Source organism: Lynx canadensis, chromosome B3 (genome assembly GCF_007474595.2).
Source record: "Lynx canadensis isolate LIC74 chromosome B3, mLynCan4.pri.v2, whole genome shotgun sequence".
Classification (NCBI taxonomy): domain Eukaryota; kingdom Metazoa; phylum Chordata; class Mammalia; order Carnivora; family Felidae; genus Lynx; species Lynx canadensis.
The window spans coordinates 48616657-48633641 of NC_044308.2; the positions used below are offsets into that span (position 1 = coordinate 48616657).

Below are 16985 nucleotides of genomic sequence, written 5' to 3' on the forward strand. Positions count from 1 at the left end.
CATTCTGTAGAAGCTCCACTAAGTAATGATTTCCTGGTCACTGAAGAAACTTGAATGTAATAAGTACTTGACAGCAATGCAGTTTTATGTGTGTATCAATTGATCTATTGCTTCCTAACAAACCACTTTAAAAATTAGCCATCTTATTTTCTCACAGTTCTGTGAGTCAGCAATTTGGACTGGGATCAGCTGGGCAGTCTTTCTCTTGGTCTCTTCTGAGGTCACTCATGAGACTAAAATCATCTCATGATTTCAACAGAGTATGGGTAGCTTAAAAACAGCAGGAGAGAGTTCCAGCATCAGGAGGAGAGGGAGGAAGCTGCACGTACAAAGCTTTGCAAGCCTGTGCTTGTTTCATATTTGCTAATGTCCCACTGGGCAAGGCAAATCAGATAGGCAAGCCCAGAGTTAGTGTGGGAGAGCACTGCCCTTGGGTGTGGATAGACGGAGGCACCATTTATTTAGGGCTATTAGTCTTACAGGCTACCACAGTGTTCTTTAAATGTATACTTTAGTTTTAGTTAATTCCAAAATGATTTATTGACACATTTGACAAACTTGATTTAATGAGGTGTTATGTATAAGTAATTAATCTTATAAGTAAGTAATTTATCACAGAAGCACATATTCCCTTTAGCTCTTTATTTGTACCTGGCTAAAAAGAAACAGTATTTTGTTTCGGTTCCTTTCATTGCATTCATTTGTCAGTTTCAAACAAGGTTCAGAAAACAGTATTTTGCCTCACTGATGACCCAGTAGTGAAATGGATTGTAATTGCAGGTTTTTACATCTATATAAGCCTTTCTAACTATATAATCATGCATGGGAGAAAAAATCTATTTTTGCCGTTATCCTACTTTTGTGATTTTAAGACACATTCATAGCAAAAAGCGTTTGTCCTTTGTTAAGTATAGAGAACGCCTTTTTATAGCTAATGTTAGTATTTCATAGAGGACAAAATGAATAATATAGGTAAAAAAAAACATTGAATTTATTTTTTTGAGAGCAAAAAACATAAATGGTTTGAGTCATCCACTTTTATTTAAAAATTTTTTTTTAATGTTTATTTATTTTTGAGGGAGAGAGAGAGAGAAACAGAATGTGAGTGGGGGAGGAGAAGAGAGAAAGGGAGACCCAGAATCAGAAACAGGTCTGAGCTGTCAGTACAGAGCTGGATGCGAGGTTCGAACTCACGAGCCAAGCTGTGACATCATGACCTGAGCCGAAGTCAGACACTCAACGCACTGAGGTTGGCACCCAGGCACCCCTGAGGCACCCCTTTTAAACCAAAAGCAAAAAACACAACATGACTTTTAAAGAAAGAAATAGAATGTAAAATGGTCTTTCATGTCTAATTATGGCAACTTTCAGAAAAGGTAAAAGGATAGAAAGATGAGGGAAAAGGAAGAGGAAAAATATCAGTATTTCTTTCCTATATATCTGTTAATCTTCTATACATATTTTATTATACATTTTATGTGTATATTTAACTCACATATTTATTACCAAGTGGAATAAGATTTTCTCGTTAGTGAAAACGTTAAAAAAAGTTTTTTTATGTTTATTTTTGAGAGAGAGAGAGAGATAGAGTGTGAGCAGGGGAGGGGCAGAGAAAGAGGGAGACACAGATTCCAAAGCAGGCTGCAGGCTCTGAGCTGTCAGCCCAGAGCCTGACACAGAGCTTAAACCCATGAACTGTAAGATCATGACTTGAACTGAAGTTGGACACTCAACCGAGTGAGTGACCCAGTCCTCTCCATTAGTGAAAACATTTAAAAAAATGTTCATGATGCCCAGATGATATTTGTGGCTAAAATTGTACATGGTGAAATGATGGGGCAGAAATGTGATATGAAATTATACTTGTGTATAATTTAAAGTGATTCAGAAATTATAGTCTTTACCTTCCTGATCTGCAGTAAATCATCACAAACTAGTCAATTATTTTAAAATCTAAAAGGCACTGAGAAATTATGCCCTATACTATAGCAATTCCTGAACTCTATTTCTCATAACGTGAGTGTCCCAAGATTATCCAAGATGTCCCTTGTTCAAAAAAAAAAAAGTTCTATGAATAAATAAATTTGGTCTAAATAAAGATAACATTTCCGCCTATTAGGGATTCACACTGGAAATTAAAGTCCTTCAGTAAAGGAACCCATTTAACTCAACATTTGCCAAATAGAATACCAATAGTAGGAACAAAATGATTTATTAAATGAATTCTTACTGAGAGAATTACTGTGTGACAGGCTCTTTTCTAGGCATTGGCCGTACTACAGTGAACAAAACAGTGTTCCTTCCCCATTGAAACTTATATCTCAGGTAACACACAAACAAATATGTAAATGTTCAGGTATGTCCTAATGTTATAAAGAAAGCTACAATGGGGGGAAGAGACAAAGTGATGGAGGTAGTAAGGTTAAGTTCTTTTGGAAGAAAAGTCATCTGAGCAGAGCCATGTGGATATCGGAGGAAGTACAAAGGCCGTGAGACAGAAGTGTGCTTAGCATGTTAGAGGAACAAGAAGGCCAGAGAGGCTAGAGTAAGGGACAGAGCAAGCAGTAGAAGATCAGGGGGAAGGAAACCAAGGGCAGATCTTATAGGCTGGACTTTGTAGACCACACATTTTATTCTAGGAGAGATGGAAGACATTGGAGACTTTGATCAGATTTACATTTTGAAAGGATTACTCTGGGGGTTCCTGTGTGGCTCAGTTAGTTAAGCGTCTGATTTTGGCTCAGGTCATGATCACATGATTCATGAGTTAGAGCCCTGCACTGGGCTCTGCACTAAAAGTGTAAAGCCTGCTTGGGATTCTCGCTTTTCTCTCTGCCCCTCCCTGACTCGCACTCACAATTCTCTCAAAATAAAAAAAATAAACCTTAAAAAAAATTTTAAAGGGTTACTCTGGCAACCACCTGAAAAACTGATTATAAGCAGGTAAGTGTAGAAGTTGAAGAGACCATTGGACATACAGCTGTCCACGTGAGAGTTAATGGGCATTTGGACAGGAGTGATCATGAGGAAGGTAGTAAGAAGCTATAAGAACACAATTTGGAACAACAGCATGCTAGATTTGCTGCAGATTGATACGGAGTGTAAGGAAAAATGAGAAGCAAAATTGATAGGATAAATCAAAGGCTTGGTTTTTTCAAGTACAGAGGTTGATTAATCAGTGTGAGGGTTAAATTCATGGGAGAGGTGTGGAAAAGTTAGTGGTATAACTAAGAAATAATCACCATGTACGTGATCTTTAAAACTATAGGACTGGAAAACAATCACTTAGTGAAGACAGAAGTGAGTTCTGAGACTGCATTCTGGAGTGCTTCTCCAGCCTCAAAATCTTTCCCTGTGCTTTTTTATCCTAAATGAACACTCCTTTGGTGACAGGTATTTCATATTTTAATAGAAGTTCAGTTGGCGTTTACTGAGAATTATATGAAGCATTATGCTAGCCACCTTAAGCTGTTCAAATGTGCAAAATATTTCTGTCTTCCAGAAAGGAAAGAAGGGAAGGTCAGAGGTAAGGAAGAAGACTCCCCTTCATTGAGTGTATACACTTATGTCAGAGACTTGCCAGTGGTAGTTTATTTAATGCTTTCTAATAATTATATGAGGTGGGAATTATTGCCCCCATGAGGAAATTAAAGTTCAGTAATGTGCCCCAAGTCACAAATTACATAGTTGGGAGCATGCCAGCATTTGATCAACATTGATCCAACACTGAGGCTATTGTACTGTCTGGTTTGTGAAACTCCAGAACAGCTAAAGATTAAGATACATGTGAACAGCTGTGGACCAGAGTAGTCACATTAATTGAGATTGAGCTAGTCTGCTGAGAGAATACAGGGACAGGCATATCACTTCAACATTTGGGAACTGCTTTGAGTAAACGGTTTTGTTCTTCAGAAAGCAGCCAGAATGTTAGTTTCCTTTTTTGTGTGAAGGACGATTTTTTCATGGGACGCGTCCACACAGCTCATCTGTTTATAAAACTTAAATGAAAAGATTTTTAATTTCAGGTAGGGATTGGTTTTTTCCAAGCACTTTAAAAAATTAATGTAAAGTATTCTGTGCTAAAATGAAAACTCTATTTATATGTCTATTGTGAAGAAATTGAAATGATTTTCCTTCTAGTTAACTGTAACCTGTCACAATACATCTTTGTTTTTTTTAATTCACCTGGCTGAGAATATGGTAGACATAGAAAGACTCTTCCTGATTCTAAATAAGGGTCAGTTTGTTTATTTAACAGTTGGGTACTCATGTAGCTCACACTGTCTTCAGGCCAAGCTGAAACCAGAGAACATGAAAACAAGTATGTTCAGCCCTCGCGTAGCTACTTGGTTCAGCTGCCTCACACCATGTGACCTCAGAGGTGGCCTCTGAATCATGACCTGAGCTCTGAGATCACCCCACATTTCACTTGCATAATGAAATATACTCTAGCAAGTGTAGGAGAATAGTGAGGTCTGGCCTGGGGGTGACTGCTATAAGCTCTTTGAAGCTATTATTTTTTTAAATTTATTTATTTGAATTTAAGTTATTTAACATACAGTGTAGTATTGGTTTCAGTAGTAGAGCCTAGTGATTCATCACTTAAGTGTTCATCTCAGCAAGTGCCCTCCTTAATGCCCATCGCCCATTATAAGGGTGCTCTGAGTCGGGGAAAAAGTGAGATGAAGTCATCTTAGGGAAACTAGGTTCCCTGTGAATATCAGCCCACAAGTGCAGGCTTGGGACAACTTTCTCATTGGACACTCTTAACATCTACATTATTAACGTTAGAATTAATTCCTAGGGTGGGAATCCCTTTTGTAAAAAAATACTTTAGTGCAGTGGCAGAGCAAGAGCAGAGAGACCCCACAAGTAATAACAGTACACATATAGGAATCCTTCTTAGCCATCATGCCAACAGAGGAAAGATCTTTTGATACCATATATATATATAAATTTAAGTGATGGTTCCTTTGGAGGATAGTAGATGCTAAGCAGAATATCAGTGGTGGTTTCGATAGTTAATCTGAGATCTAGGTCTTCAACACTCTGAGGTTCCTACATAACTTCGGCATTTTCCTTCCTGTTTATTTTTAAGAAATTTTAGATAATGATTGAGAGAGTGAGAAATATATTCATACTTTCAAAAATAATTGTGTTGTTTCTAATTTAAGAAGTAAGAACAAGATCCTCTGTCACAACTGATTACTATAAATAGTTTAAACATTTCTTTTTTTTCCGTTTTACTTGTTTATTTTTTTAAGTAATCTCTGTACCCAGTGTGGGGCTCACACTCACGACCTCAAGATCAAGAGTCACATGCCCCACAGACTAAGCCAGGCAGGCATCCCTAAACATTCCTAAAGGATCCCTAAACATCCTTTTTCTAAAAGAAAAAAAGACTTTCACATTGGATTTAAAAAATCTAACTATGACTGTTGAATCTGGGTTCATTGTACCATTCTCTCTTTGTTTGAAATATTCTAAAGAGTTTTTTTTCTCTTTAGAATACTCTCTATGTTTGAAATATTCTAAAGAATTTTTAATGCTGTTTGTATGCATATGTATGTAAAGAGCAAATTTTATGTATATATAAAATCTGAGGGGATAAAAAACATTATATAAAAACCTATACAAAAATACATACAACTTTAAAAAACTCCTAAAACAAAATTACAGAGAAGGATTATATAGAGGCAGTGCGCATGGTACAACATTAAGTGAAAACTCTAAAATATAAAAAATTCATGTAGTAAATATGTACTCATACATGTACAGTGTGCATGCATGTATGCACGAACACGCATGCACGCGCGCGCACACACACACACACACACAAACCAAAATGTTAACAAAGGGAGATTGTCACCTTATTTATATCTGTATTTTCCAAATGTTCTACAATAAACGTGTTACTTTTATAATCAGGAAAACATTTTTCAAATAAAGGGTCATGGTTGTGTGTTTTTTTAAAAGATAAATAAGGTTTACTTAAATTTGTAATTTGATATATTTATAGGGGCAATAACCATGGCTTTGCTAGAAAACCTGGTGGCAGGCAATGTGTACATTGTCAAGATATCTGCATCAAATGAGGTGGGAGAAGGACCCTTTTCAAATTCTGTGGAACTGGCAGTCCTTCCAAAGGAAACCTCTGAGTCAAATCAGAGGCCCAAGCGTTTGGATTCTGCTGATGCCAAAGGTCTGTATTCTGCCACAGTCACTGATTTTTCTTAAGAACGTACAGTATTTTTTTTTCAGCTCTTCTGTACTGTTTTTCCTCTCCTAGCACGGCCATACCCCTAAACCTGCACTCAGCTCTTTGAGTTGTTGCTCCATGGCTGTTCCCTGCATTCTAGAAGTAAACAAACTTTACCTCAGAATTAACTGCAGTTTTCAGACCACTGTGTCCCAGTTACTTCTCTTCCCAGCTGTGCAGCCACCAAGACAAAGGAGCCACACGGCCCGAGGACTAATGGGAGTAGGCTTCCAGAGAGGTTTCGTGGAAATAAACAGCAGTGCTGGTTGTGGTGTTCAAGCTGAAAGCATGGTTTTCATTAAGAGTTTTTACCACAGAAAAACAGCCTTTCCAGAGAGAAAGTTGTTTCTCTCCAGAAAAACAATAAATAGAAGAAATATCTTTAAAGAGACACCCTCACTCCATTCAGGGTAATTGTCATGTCCTGAAGGAAACCAGGGCCTCCTGTGGTACAGGACAAGCCACCTTCTTTTCCTCCTCTTTGGGGAAGTGGGCCTGTGGAGAGGGAGGGGCTTTAAATGGAGGAAATGCCAGCTGAACTTAACAGGGCTCGTAGCTCCTCGGATAGTCATTCAGTACCTTAGTGCTGTGTGTGCAGGTGTGTGGGGGAGGTGGTGAGAGAAGAGAAAGACAGGGAAGGAGAGAGGGAAAAAAAAGAGAAAGGGCAGAGCTTTAAGCACTGGAGGGAGGTAGCAGTGGTAGCTACCTTATCATGGGAAAAGGAGAGCGAGGCTCATATTCACTTCTCAAATACCTTGCTACTCAGAGCGTTTAGGGACTAGCAGCATGAGTATCACCCGAGAGCTTGTTAGATTAGATGTGCAGAATCATGGGCCCCACCCCCAGTGTAGTGAATCAGAATCTGTATTTTAACATATCTCCTAGTGATCATGTGCACATTAAAGTTGGAGGAGCCCTGGTAAGTAAATGCAAACATGTACATGGAAAACTAATCTTTAATATACAAGATCTGCTTTTAAGGTAATATGACATGAAAGCTACCCTTTGGTTCATCAAGAAACATATATGCCATGTGTCTTTCAGCATTGTAAGTTATGCACTGGCGTTCATGTTTCATGTAATAATGTAGTATTTAGAACTTGTATTTGGAATCTTCGTTATGGGAAGATAAACTGATCTTTGAGATGACCAATAAAAGAGTAATACTTTTCTGCTTAGACACAGATACTGCCAAAAATTTTTCCTATGAGAGGAAGAAAAGTTATAGAAAAGCATTTATCAATTATGATAAATGGAACCATTTATTTTTCTGATTGATTCTGAGTGTATGTGTTTCTGCTTCTAGTTTATTCAGGGTATTACCATCTGGACCAGAAATCGATGACTGGCATTGCTGTGGGCGTTGGCATAGCCTTGACCTGCATCCTCATCTGCGTTCTCATCCTGATATACAGAAGTAAAGCCAGGTGTGTTTCCATTGCTAGACACTTTGAGGTGGTTAAAAAACATTTAAATTACAGTAACCACAACAAGCAAATTGAAGTCAAGGGCCTTCAGGAGCAACTGGGATTTTCCACTTTAAAATAATGTTATTTCAGTTCTTAATTGCTATACAGATGTGCTCACTTTGGGAGGAGATTATTTTTTTTGCCCTTTGAAAAAACTGTACCAATAAAATATTCTTTAGAAAAAAAATTTTTAATGTCTATTTACTTTTGAGAGACAGAGACAGAGAGACAGAGAGCAAGCCGGCTAGAGGCAGAGATACAGGGAGACAGAGTCCAAAGCAGGCTCCAGGTTCTGAACCGCCAGCATAGAGCCCAACATGGGGCTTGAACTCACAAACTGTGAGATCATGACCTGAACCAAAGTCAGATGCTTAACGACTGAGTCACCCAAGTGCCCCACCAATAAAATATTCAATGAGACCCTAGTTTCCTCATTTCCTTTTTATTTTGAGAAGTACAAAATACATCCTTTGGTTTCTTTTTTAAAATGGCACACTTAATCTGATGTATGTGCTGATTGAGAAGATTCCTTACTCTCTGGAATATTTTCACACTTAAGTAGCCTGCCATTGAGAGCTCCTCCCTTACTTCCTCCACAGGACATGTGTTTGGGATTCTCCAGACATGGGGTAAAACAAATACAATAATTAGGGATCTGTCCTTTGTATAAATTGTTAGTCTTATTTGTAGTTCGACTTGAGCTAAACCCTCAGTATTCAGTAAATTTGTCTGTATCTAACCTTTTATGTTTTGGCTTTTGCTTTTATTTATCCTAAAGTTTTTTACTGTTTTTTAAAAAGGCAAACTCAGATACACATTATTTTTGGATAATCCCTATCACTAGACTCCCTCCATTAGCACTGATTATCAGAATTTACCCTGTAAGTTTTGTACTTGTGCATAAAAACGTACTCAGAATGCATATTATGTTAAAGAATTCTAACATCCTTTTATATATTTAACTGGCTTAGTTTTGCTGTATAGGTTTCTCACTTTAAGAATTTTTTTATAAAATTTTTCTGCACATTGTTTTAGTGATACCTAAATCTTGCAAAAGTGCTATGGTAAATTTACCATCATTAACTGGCACCTGAATTGTTACGTTAGTGTGATGGACGATCTGCCGACCTGAACGGGAACGTGTGAATTTTAAAATTATAATTTTCTACATAAATTTGATATAATCAATGCAATAAATAATAGTACTTTTGTAACTATTGAGGTTTTTCTTAAGTGTGAAAAGTAATTTTATATAAGCAGATATTGGGGCAAAAAGAAATACAGAAGGTTCTTCAAATCACAAAAGTTTGCAGCAGTGAGTTGGGAGATAAAAATCTAATACTCTGTTTCTAAAGATATTTGAGAAACAAGCATTGAAGAACTCCACTGTTTGCGAAGTTGTGATTGTAGACCAAATTTGGTACAGTTGTCTAGATCTCCTATGAAATTAGAAGATTTCCTATTCTTGCAATATTTCAGGAAATCATCTGCTTCCAAGACGGCACAGAATGGAACTCAACAGTTACCTCGTACTAGTGCCTCCCTAGCCAGTGGAAATGAAGTAGGAAAGAACCTAGAAGGAGCTGTAGAAAATGAAGAATCCTTAATGCCAATGATAATGCCAAACAGCTTTATTGATGCAAAGGTACTCTGAGCTGAGATACTGATTTGCTGCATAATCCTTCCCTCAGTTCGTCTTCCCTTTATGTGTGAAATTTACTACTGAAAAATCATATGTTGAGCATATTTCATCCATTCTCTACTTGAAGAAATGTAAAACAGTTTCCTTTTCCTTACATAAAATATTTGGGGAGAAGAAGATAAGGATAGATAAAGGATAAAGGTATAAAGGATTAGAGAGATATAGAAAAAAATGAGAAGTTAGCATAAATTCGATTAGATGTGGTTATATGGAACTAACATGTCTTAGATAAGGACACCAGGGTCATTAATCTGTATATACTATAATTTGAGCTGCCTTGTATTTACTGGGTATGCAGTTTTTTTATTAATCCATTCTTTTTTTTTAAGTTTATTTTTATTTATTTTGAGAGAGATAAAGAGCAAGCAGGGGAGGAGCAGAGAGAGAGGGAGACAGAATCCCAAGCAGGCTCTGTGCTGATAGCACAGAGCCCAGTGTGGGGCTCGAACTCAGGAATCGTGAGATCATAACCTGAGCCCAGTGTGGGGCTCGAACTCACGAACCGTGAGATCATGACCTGAGCGAAAGTCAAGAATTAGATGCTTAACCGACTGAGCCACCCAGGCGCCCCTTTATTAATCCATTCTTATACTTAGTTTGGTTGATTTTTTTAACTGCCTTGAACATCAGAACATTCCAGGTACAAACAATATTTTTAAAAATATGGAGTATCTAAGTAGATGTCTCAAGATCCTTCCCTTTATAGACTAAGGAGGTTGGATATAGTAAAGAAATATCATTGGAGGATGTTACTTCATGTCCTTTCCACTATATGTAATAACAGTACAGTGATGAGCATTAGGAACACCAACTGAAAATTATTTTTAGTCACATTGCAACATTAGTATGCATTATTATAACACTCTCATAACCAATGTGGTATAAATCAGGTATCCACAAACTATAACCTCGCCCAAGCCAGTCCATCGCCAGCTAAGAATCTTTTTCACATTTTTAAAGGGTAGTTTGAAAAAAATATATAACAGAAGAGAAGAAAATGGGACAGAGGCCATATAAGGCCTGCAAAATCTAAAATATTTACTATTTGACTCTTTACAGAGAAAGTTTGACAAATCCTAGTATAAATTCTTCCCAGCCCTTCCCTAAAATTTAGAATAACAGAAGTCTAGTAATACTCAAGAAATGTTGATATTAAATTTTATACAATTATATTTAACAGATGCAACCTCCTTGTGTCTAGCACAGTGCTATATATGAGTAAATAATAATGAATTCATTTTTGCTACTCCTCTTGTCTTTTTAATTTAGTTAATTTGTTAATAATTAATAACTTAATTATTAATTTATTAATAATTCGTTTAATTTGGTGGTTTAGCTCGTGTTTTCTGATACACATGTAAGCCATTCAACTCATTACAAATTAATCTAGAACATTGGATCCTAAAACTCCTAAATAAGCAAAGAAGTACTAAAATACATTGGGGTTCTGTTACCAACTTGGAACTGGATATGAGAAAGGACTGAGGAAAAGTGGTGTGGGGAGGAAGACATGGGGAAAAAGAGAGAATCTAAAGTGAAAAGAGCGTCTCCTGGGTGGTTCCGTCAGTTGTGTCTGACTTGATTTCAGCTCATGTCATGATCTCACGATTCCTGGGTTGGAGCCCCTTGTCGGGCTCTGTGCTGAGGGTACGAAGCCTGCTTACCGTTTTTCTCTCTCCCTCTGTCCCTCCCCCACTCACTTTCTCAAAGAAAGAAAGAGGCAGAACAGAGGGAGGCCTATATGAAGCAGAGAAGCCAGTTTGGAGAATGGATCTCTCAGTTCCCTTGGCTTAGCCTAAGAGCTGACCCTCCATTTATTGCCATTGTTGAGCAGTGTTGAGCATATGCAGACCCAGTTTTTCTTCCCCACTGCTTTTTAAGTTTTCCAAATATGTGGAAAGGTTGAAAGAATAATGTAATGAATGTACAAATAATTGTCAGTATCTTGTCGTACTTGTATATTTCTCATATTTTTGTTTCCTGTACTGTTTGAAAATAATTTTTGGAATTATTACACTTCACAGCAAATACTTCAGCATATATCTCTCTCTTTTTTTTTTTTAATTTTTTTTTCAACGTTTATTTATTTTTGGGACAGAGAGACAGAGCATGAATGGGGGAGGGGCAGAGAGAGAGGGAGACACAGAATAGGAAACAGGCTCCAGGCTCTGAGCCATCAGCCCAGAGCCTGACGCGGGGCTCGAACTCACGGACTGCGAGATCGTGACCTGGCTGAAGTCGGACGCTTAACCGACTGCGCCACCCAGGCGCCCCTATATATCTCTCTTAAGAATAAATCTATTACGTCTTTTTGATCACTAACAAATACCCTGAATTTGTTGTGTACTGCTTGTGTGAAAAAAGAAACAGTGATGTCTCTGATGTTTTTTCTTTTAACATTTAAAAATTTTATGTGCCACATATTACATGTTAAACTGAAATAAACTGAAATAAACTGAAATATACTGAAATAAACTGAAATCTGTAATATTTACTTTTTCTCCTTTTTTTTTTTTCTCCAGGGAGGAACTGATCTTATAATTAATAGCTATGGTCCTATAATTAAAAACAACTCTAAGAAAAAATGGCTTTTTTTCCAAGATTCCAAGAAGACAAAAGTTGAACAGGTAACCCATCTAAATGAGAAAAATTTTTGGCAACCCATGGTATTATGAAATGATAATTAAAAAGAGAGGGAAATGTAAATGAATGCTTTAATTTTCATTTCTCTCTGGATATGATTTTATTAATTTCGAGCATGACTCTATGGAAATCCATGGTGCGTGATCACCGAAGTGACAGTTGGAATAGTAATCAGAGCTGTGGTTTTCAGCAGGGAAAGGGGGACAGTGGAGAAAGGGATGGGGCAGGAATATGCATCAAAAATTACTGAAGAAGCCTTGGGACACTTCTGATGTACAGCCACTTGGGTGGGGAACTACTGACTTAGATAATCCCTTTGTGATGATGGCCTTTCACCCATGTATTTGAACAGATTGCTATCTCAAAATATATAGAATATGTAAAACCATATATTATTTTTCAAGAGCACTCTATCATCACTGACAGTGTCTTATGTATTGTTGTCTAGCCTCAAAGAAGATTTGCTCAAGCGGTCTGCTTTTACCAGCCAGGCACTACTGTGTTAATCAGCGATGAAGACTCTCCCAGCTCCCCAGGTCAGACAACCAGCTTCCCAAGACCCTTTGGTGTTGTAGCTGATACTGAGCATTCAGCGAATAGTGAAGGCAGCCACGAGACTGGGGATTCTGGGAGGTTCTCCCACGAGTCCAATGATGAGATACACCTGTCCTCAGTTATAAGCACCACGCCCCTGACCTCCAGTTCCTTTGCTGGCAGTGATTCAGGTGGAGATCCCTCAGCGAGGAAGGGTGAAGACCCTGCAGTGCCGTTAGATGCTGAGCAAATGTCCCCGTCAGTTCTGCAGCCACCATCGGCCATGCTACGCTTTGATAAGAATGATTTTCCAATCTAGAGAGCCATGTTCAGGTATTCTCGCCTTTAAGTCTGTTCGAAGGACAATGAACAGGGAGCCAAAGCCTTTTGTGAAAATTTGGATGTCTTATTGGGTATTTCAGCTTTTTTTTTTTTTGAATGTGTTTTGTTTTTTATTTTTAAACTCACGTATTTTGAATGTTTGTCAGCAATGTGAAAAGACAGTCAAGATATTTGACTGGATTATAAAATATATCACTGGAGCAAAGGGAAGACTTTTGAAAGCCCCTTTGCTGACTATCTACCTCAGTTTGCCAGATGGCAAACTCAGAAGACAACTTAGTTACCTCGTTTATTGTGATAGTTTATCTCAGCTACATAACCAATGATACTTCCTAGTAGCATTTTGTTTTCATTGCTGTGTGTGTAGTGTGTGTGATCAAAGGAGTCATATAGGTATATGGGTAAGAATGTTTATCTGAAGCTCTGATTTTTTTAAAGAAAGCTGTGACATCTGCATGGTTTGGATAATTTAATACCTCTGGCTGTGCAGACTGTCAAACCACAGAGAAGAGAAAAAGTGGGACTGTTGATTTTAATGAATGATCAAAACAAAGAAAGTGTCTCTCTTTTGAGAATAGAACTATTCAGTAGCATATAGAGAATACTATTGTTTCAAGGGCCTTTATGTTTTGGGCATTAGAGTCTGAGTGCTTTATCTGCTGTACCCCAACCTCAGCCTGCCTAGAGCCGTGCCTTTTCCCCCTTCCCCTTTGCCTGACAGTTGGCCAAAGGCCGCACTGTGTAGTTTGCAAAGCATCCTCAACATTTCCAGAATTAGTTGTAAACCTCCATGCAGAAAACAGATTTTTAAAGAGAATCAGTTAGGCTTTTGGTTTTGTTTTTAATCCCACCTTGGCTTTAAAAAAAGGGGGGGTAAAGAAATTTCATAAAATTTTAAGAATAAAGATAAATACAACAGTAGACCATAAAATGAACTAGAGGTTATCATGGTAACAGTGCCTTCTGTTTTATATTATGAAATTCTTTGCCTTATACCTTTTTAATATTCATGAAGTTATTTAGGACAGGAATACAAGAAGTTGCCTTAAGAGTTTCTTGGATTTTATCAGTAACTGTTTTTGATGTATAGCATCTTATCAAAGCATTTTAGTTTGTTCTTATGCAGGTTTTGTTTAGGGATAAGTATTCAGGGCTCTACCACCTTTCTTGTATTTTCTTGAATTCTTAAGAGAATTTGGTACTCTATTTAATCTTCTTTCAGTGTCAATGCTGTGAATGTGGAATGCTAACTCCAGGAGTGAGTTAATCCTCTTGCTGGTTTGAAATCAGCAAACTGTTTACTCAGCCACTTAGAATAGGCCTTCTTTCAGTCATGAGTTAGTTACCTACCAGGTACCCAACAGTGGGAGAGGAAAAAGAATTAAACACATGGTGTAGAAAGGGGGCCTCATATATATATTTTTTCATAAGTAGTTCTTCACATTATCTGAAAATGACTTCTGAACCTCATTTTAAAAGGAATCTTAATGGATTTTTCCCTTGAGACCTTTGGTTTATGGGGGTGGGGGACAGGCTGTGCTAAATGGTGTTCTAAAATCAAAAGAATATTACTGGATAATAGTCCCACCTCCATCATCTCCTATCCCATTGTCTGATGATGCATTTCTTCGTTTCTTAGTTTGTAGTTTTGTGCCAAACTGGATGTGTTCAGAAGCAGACCACCATTACGTGCCAGCAATCACTTCTGAACTAAATTCAAAGTCCCCATTTAGTTATCTAAGTCTGGGCTTCATGGCAAAACAAAAAAAAGCAGAGCTTTAGGTGAACAATCTGAGGCAAGGGAAAATGCTGCTCCTGCCTTTATAGCTCCTGTTTTATACTACCTCCTTTTAAAGTTATTCTAGTGTTATTTTTTTCCTGTACTCAGGGAACATTTTGTTACTTTTAAGCTGCCTCATGCAAGCATGGGCAAATTGACAGGGTATGGTGTCTTTTGGTTTGTAAGTAGGTATGTGGGGCCAACTTTTATCAGCATCCAAAATTAATGAATACAACGAGTTCATTTTATTTTTTAAACTTTCATTAAAAGGCAAATAAAATCTAAAGTTGAAACATCATCCTTTATGGTTATGGAAGATATGTCCAGGACTGCATGAATTTGAATCATTTTAAAAGCCTAAAAAGATGATCTGAAAGCCCTTAAGGAAAGTATTTTGTTTGGTTGGCTTTTGATGAATAGGCCCATAGTTATTGTAGATCTTTAGGCTATAACTATTTGCTAATTATTTACCAGTACATTTTTACTTTTTTCACCTTTTCATTTTGTTCTTATACAGATTTTTTTCATAATAATCCTGTTACCAAAGAATTTTCAGTAGAAGGTAAAAATTTGACTATAATTTCCCCCCAAATTGAATTAACTAGAAATATCTATAGGTATGAAGCTTATGTAAGTAGTTACTAACCCAAAATAATAGGGTTTATATTGATTGTTGTAGTTAAATAGACTAGTAATTTCAACTACCTTATTGTTACCAGAGCATTTAAAATAAGTTCTTTACCAGCAGATAGTTCCAAAGAATTTCAAGTGTAATTTTTTTTTCTTCAGCAAATAAATCTTCATATACAGTATTAAAGTATTTTTAAATTGTTGAAACTACTTGTTGGAGAGAAAAGAAAATCTTTTCACCAAAGATAAATATTTTGGTCTCATTGAATAAGATATTTAGTATACACCAAAGACTTGTTTTTACTTGGCCAAAGCTAGCTTCTTTGAAGTCTTAAGTCTGAAACTGTAACTAAAACCTGAAGGTTCTCATCTCTCATAGTGGTGTTACTTCGTGGTATTTCATTCCAACAGGGCTGATATGCAAATGGTAACTGTTTTCTTTTCCAAAGACTTACTTGCTGTAAGTACTGACACACGCATGCCATTTTTATGCCAAATATTACAAGATTCTGCTCATCAGTATTTTCATACCAAAGACCATTAAAATATATAGATTAGTCTGTAAGTAAAGATGAGCAGATTTGAAATAATTTTATTTAGAGGCTGTTAGGAATCTAGCTTTAAGTAGCAAAAGATATCAAAGGGCTAAGTTTACATAATTAAAAGCAATACAATTATGTTGGTATTTATCAGTGTTTTTATTCAAGTACTTTTTGTCAGCAAATTAAAAAAAAAACAAACCAAAGATATTTAAGGTTATCTCCACATATAGACATTTATTTGTACATTAAACTGTTGTTTCTTGTTTTTATGTCAACCAAACATGTCTCTCCAGAACCCAGTCTGTATCCAAATAGCATACATAGGGACTTTCCATTAAATCTGCTGATTCAGCCACAGGATGTTTTTGCCAAATGATGTGATTACTTTCCTAATCACCTTGAGTGTGAGATGTCAACAGAAATCTCAGCAAGTTTTTCCATTCCAGAGCATATGGCAATCCCTGAATTAGCCTGTACAGTCTTCCTCTTGTTAAAGCATTACCTGGTTAACTCAGAGGCTTGGAGCAGTCCCTTAATAATAGGGATGTTCTCACCTGTGGGGAGCAGTGAGCTATATAAGCCAAGAAATCATATCACTGTTTAAGTGAGCGTCCTTTGATAGATGTTGAAAGTTGTCCATAAGCTGAAATATTTTAACTGCATCAAGGGAGCCTAATATTTCAAAGTTTAGGGGAACCCTAGATGAAACCAAAATTTTTTAAATGAAATCTGGAGTTTTATATTTTGATTAGCCTAAAAGCAAGGACACAGCTTTATCCACTAAGTAGCTTATAAAAGATCTGCTTTGGCACACCAGGGCAATTAGATGCTCAGTGAAATGCCTTTATTTGCCTTTGCTTCAAACAAGAACAGTGCCAGCATTGGAAACAATGACAGTGATTTGCATTAGTTTGTCTAGACTTTGTTAAGGACTTCTGCCAGAAACTTGCTCATGTTGACTACTCAGGATCATTTGTCAAGTCCATATGAAGACACCTTTGAGGAGTGTCACAAAAAAAGATGAAATTGAAAGTGTCTTTGTCTGTTTTTAATGCAAGAATATCCAGATGTGGTTCCACTTGAG

At 37.0% G+C, this 16985-nt stretch overlaps 1 protein-coding gene across 1 annotated transcript in view; it reads left to right on the forward strand.

Annotated features, from left to right (window-relative positions):
- Window positions 1–12985, forward strand: part of PRTG (protogenin) — a 125291-nt gene extending 112306 nt beyond the window's left edge. The window contains exons 16-20 of the mRNA XM_030320260.1: window positions 6020–6202; window positions 7566–7686; window positions 9208–9373; window positions 11953–12057; window positions 12522–12985. Coding sequence (XP_030176120.1) covers window positions 6020–6202; window positions 7566–7686; window positions 9208–9373; window positions 11953–12057; window positions 12522–12926 — 980 coding nt within the window. The 3' untranslated portion in view covers window positions 12927–12985. The remainder of the gene's footprint in view (window positions 1–6019; window positions 6203–7565; window positions 7687–9207; window positions 9374–11952; window positions 12058–12521) is intronic.
- Window positions 12986–16985: the final 4000 nt, after the last annotated feature.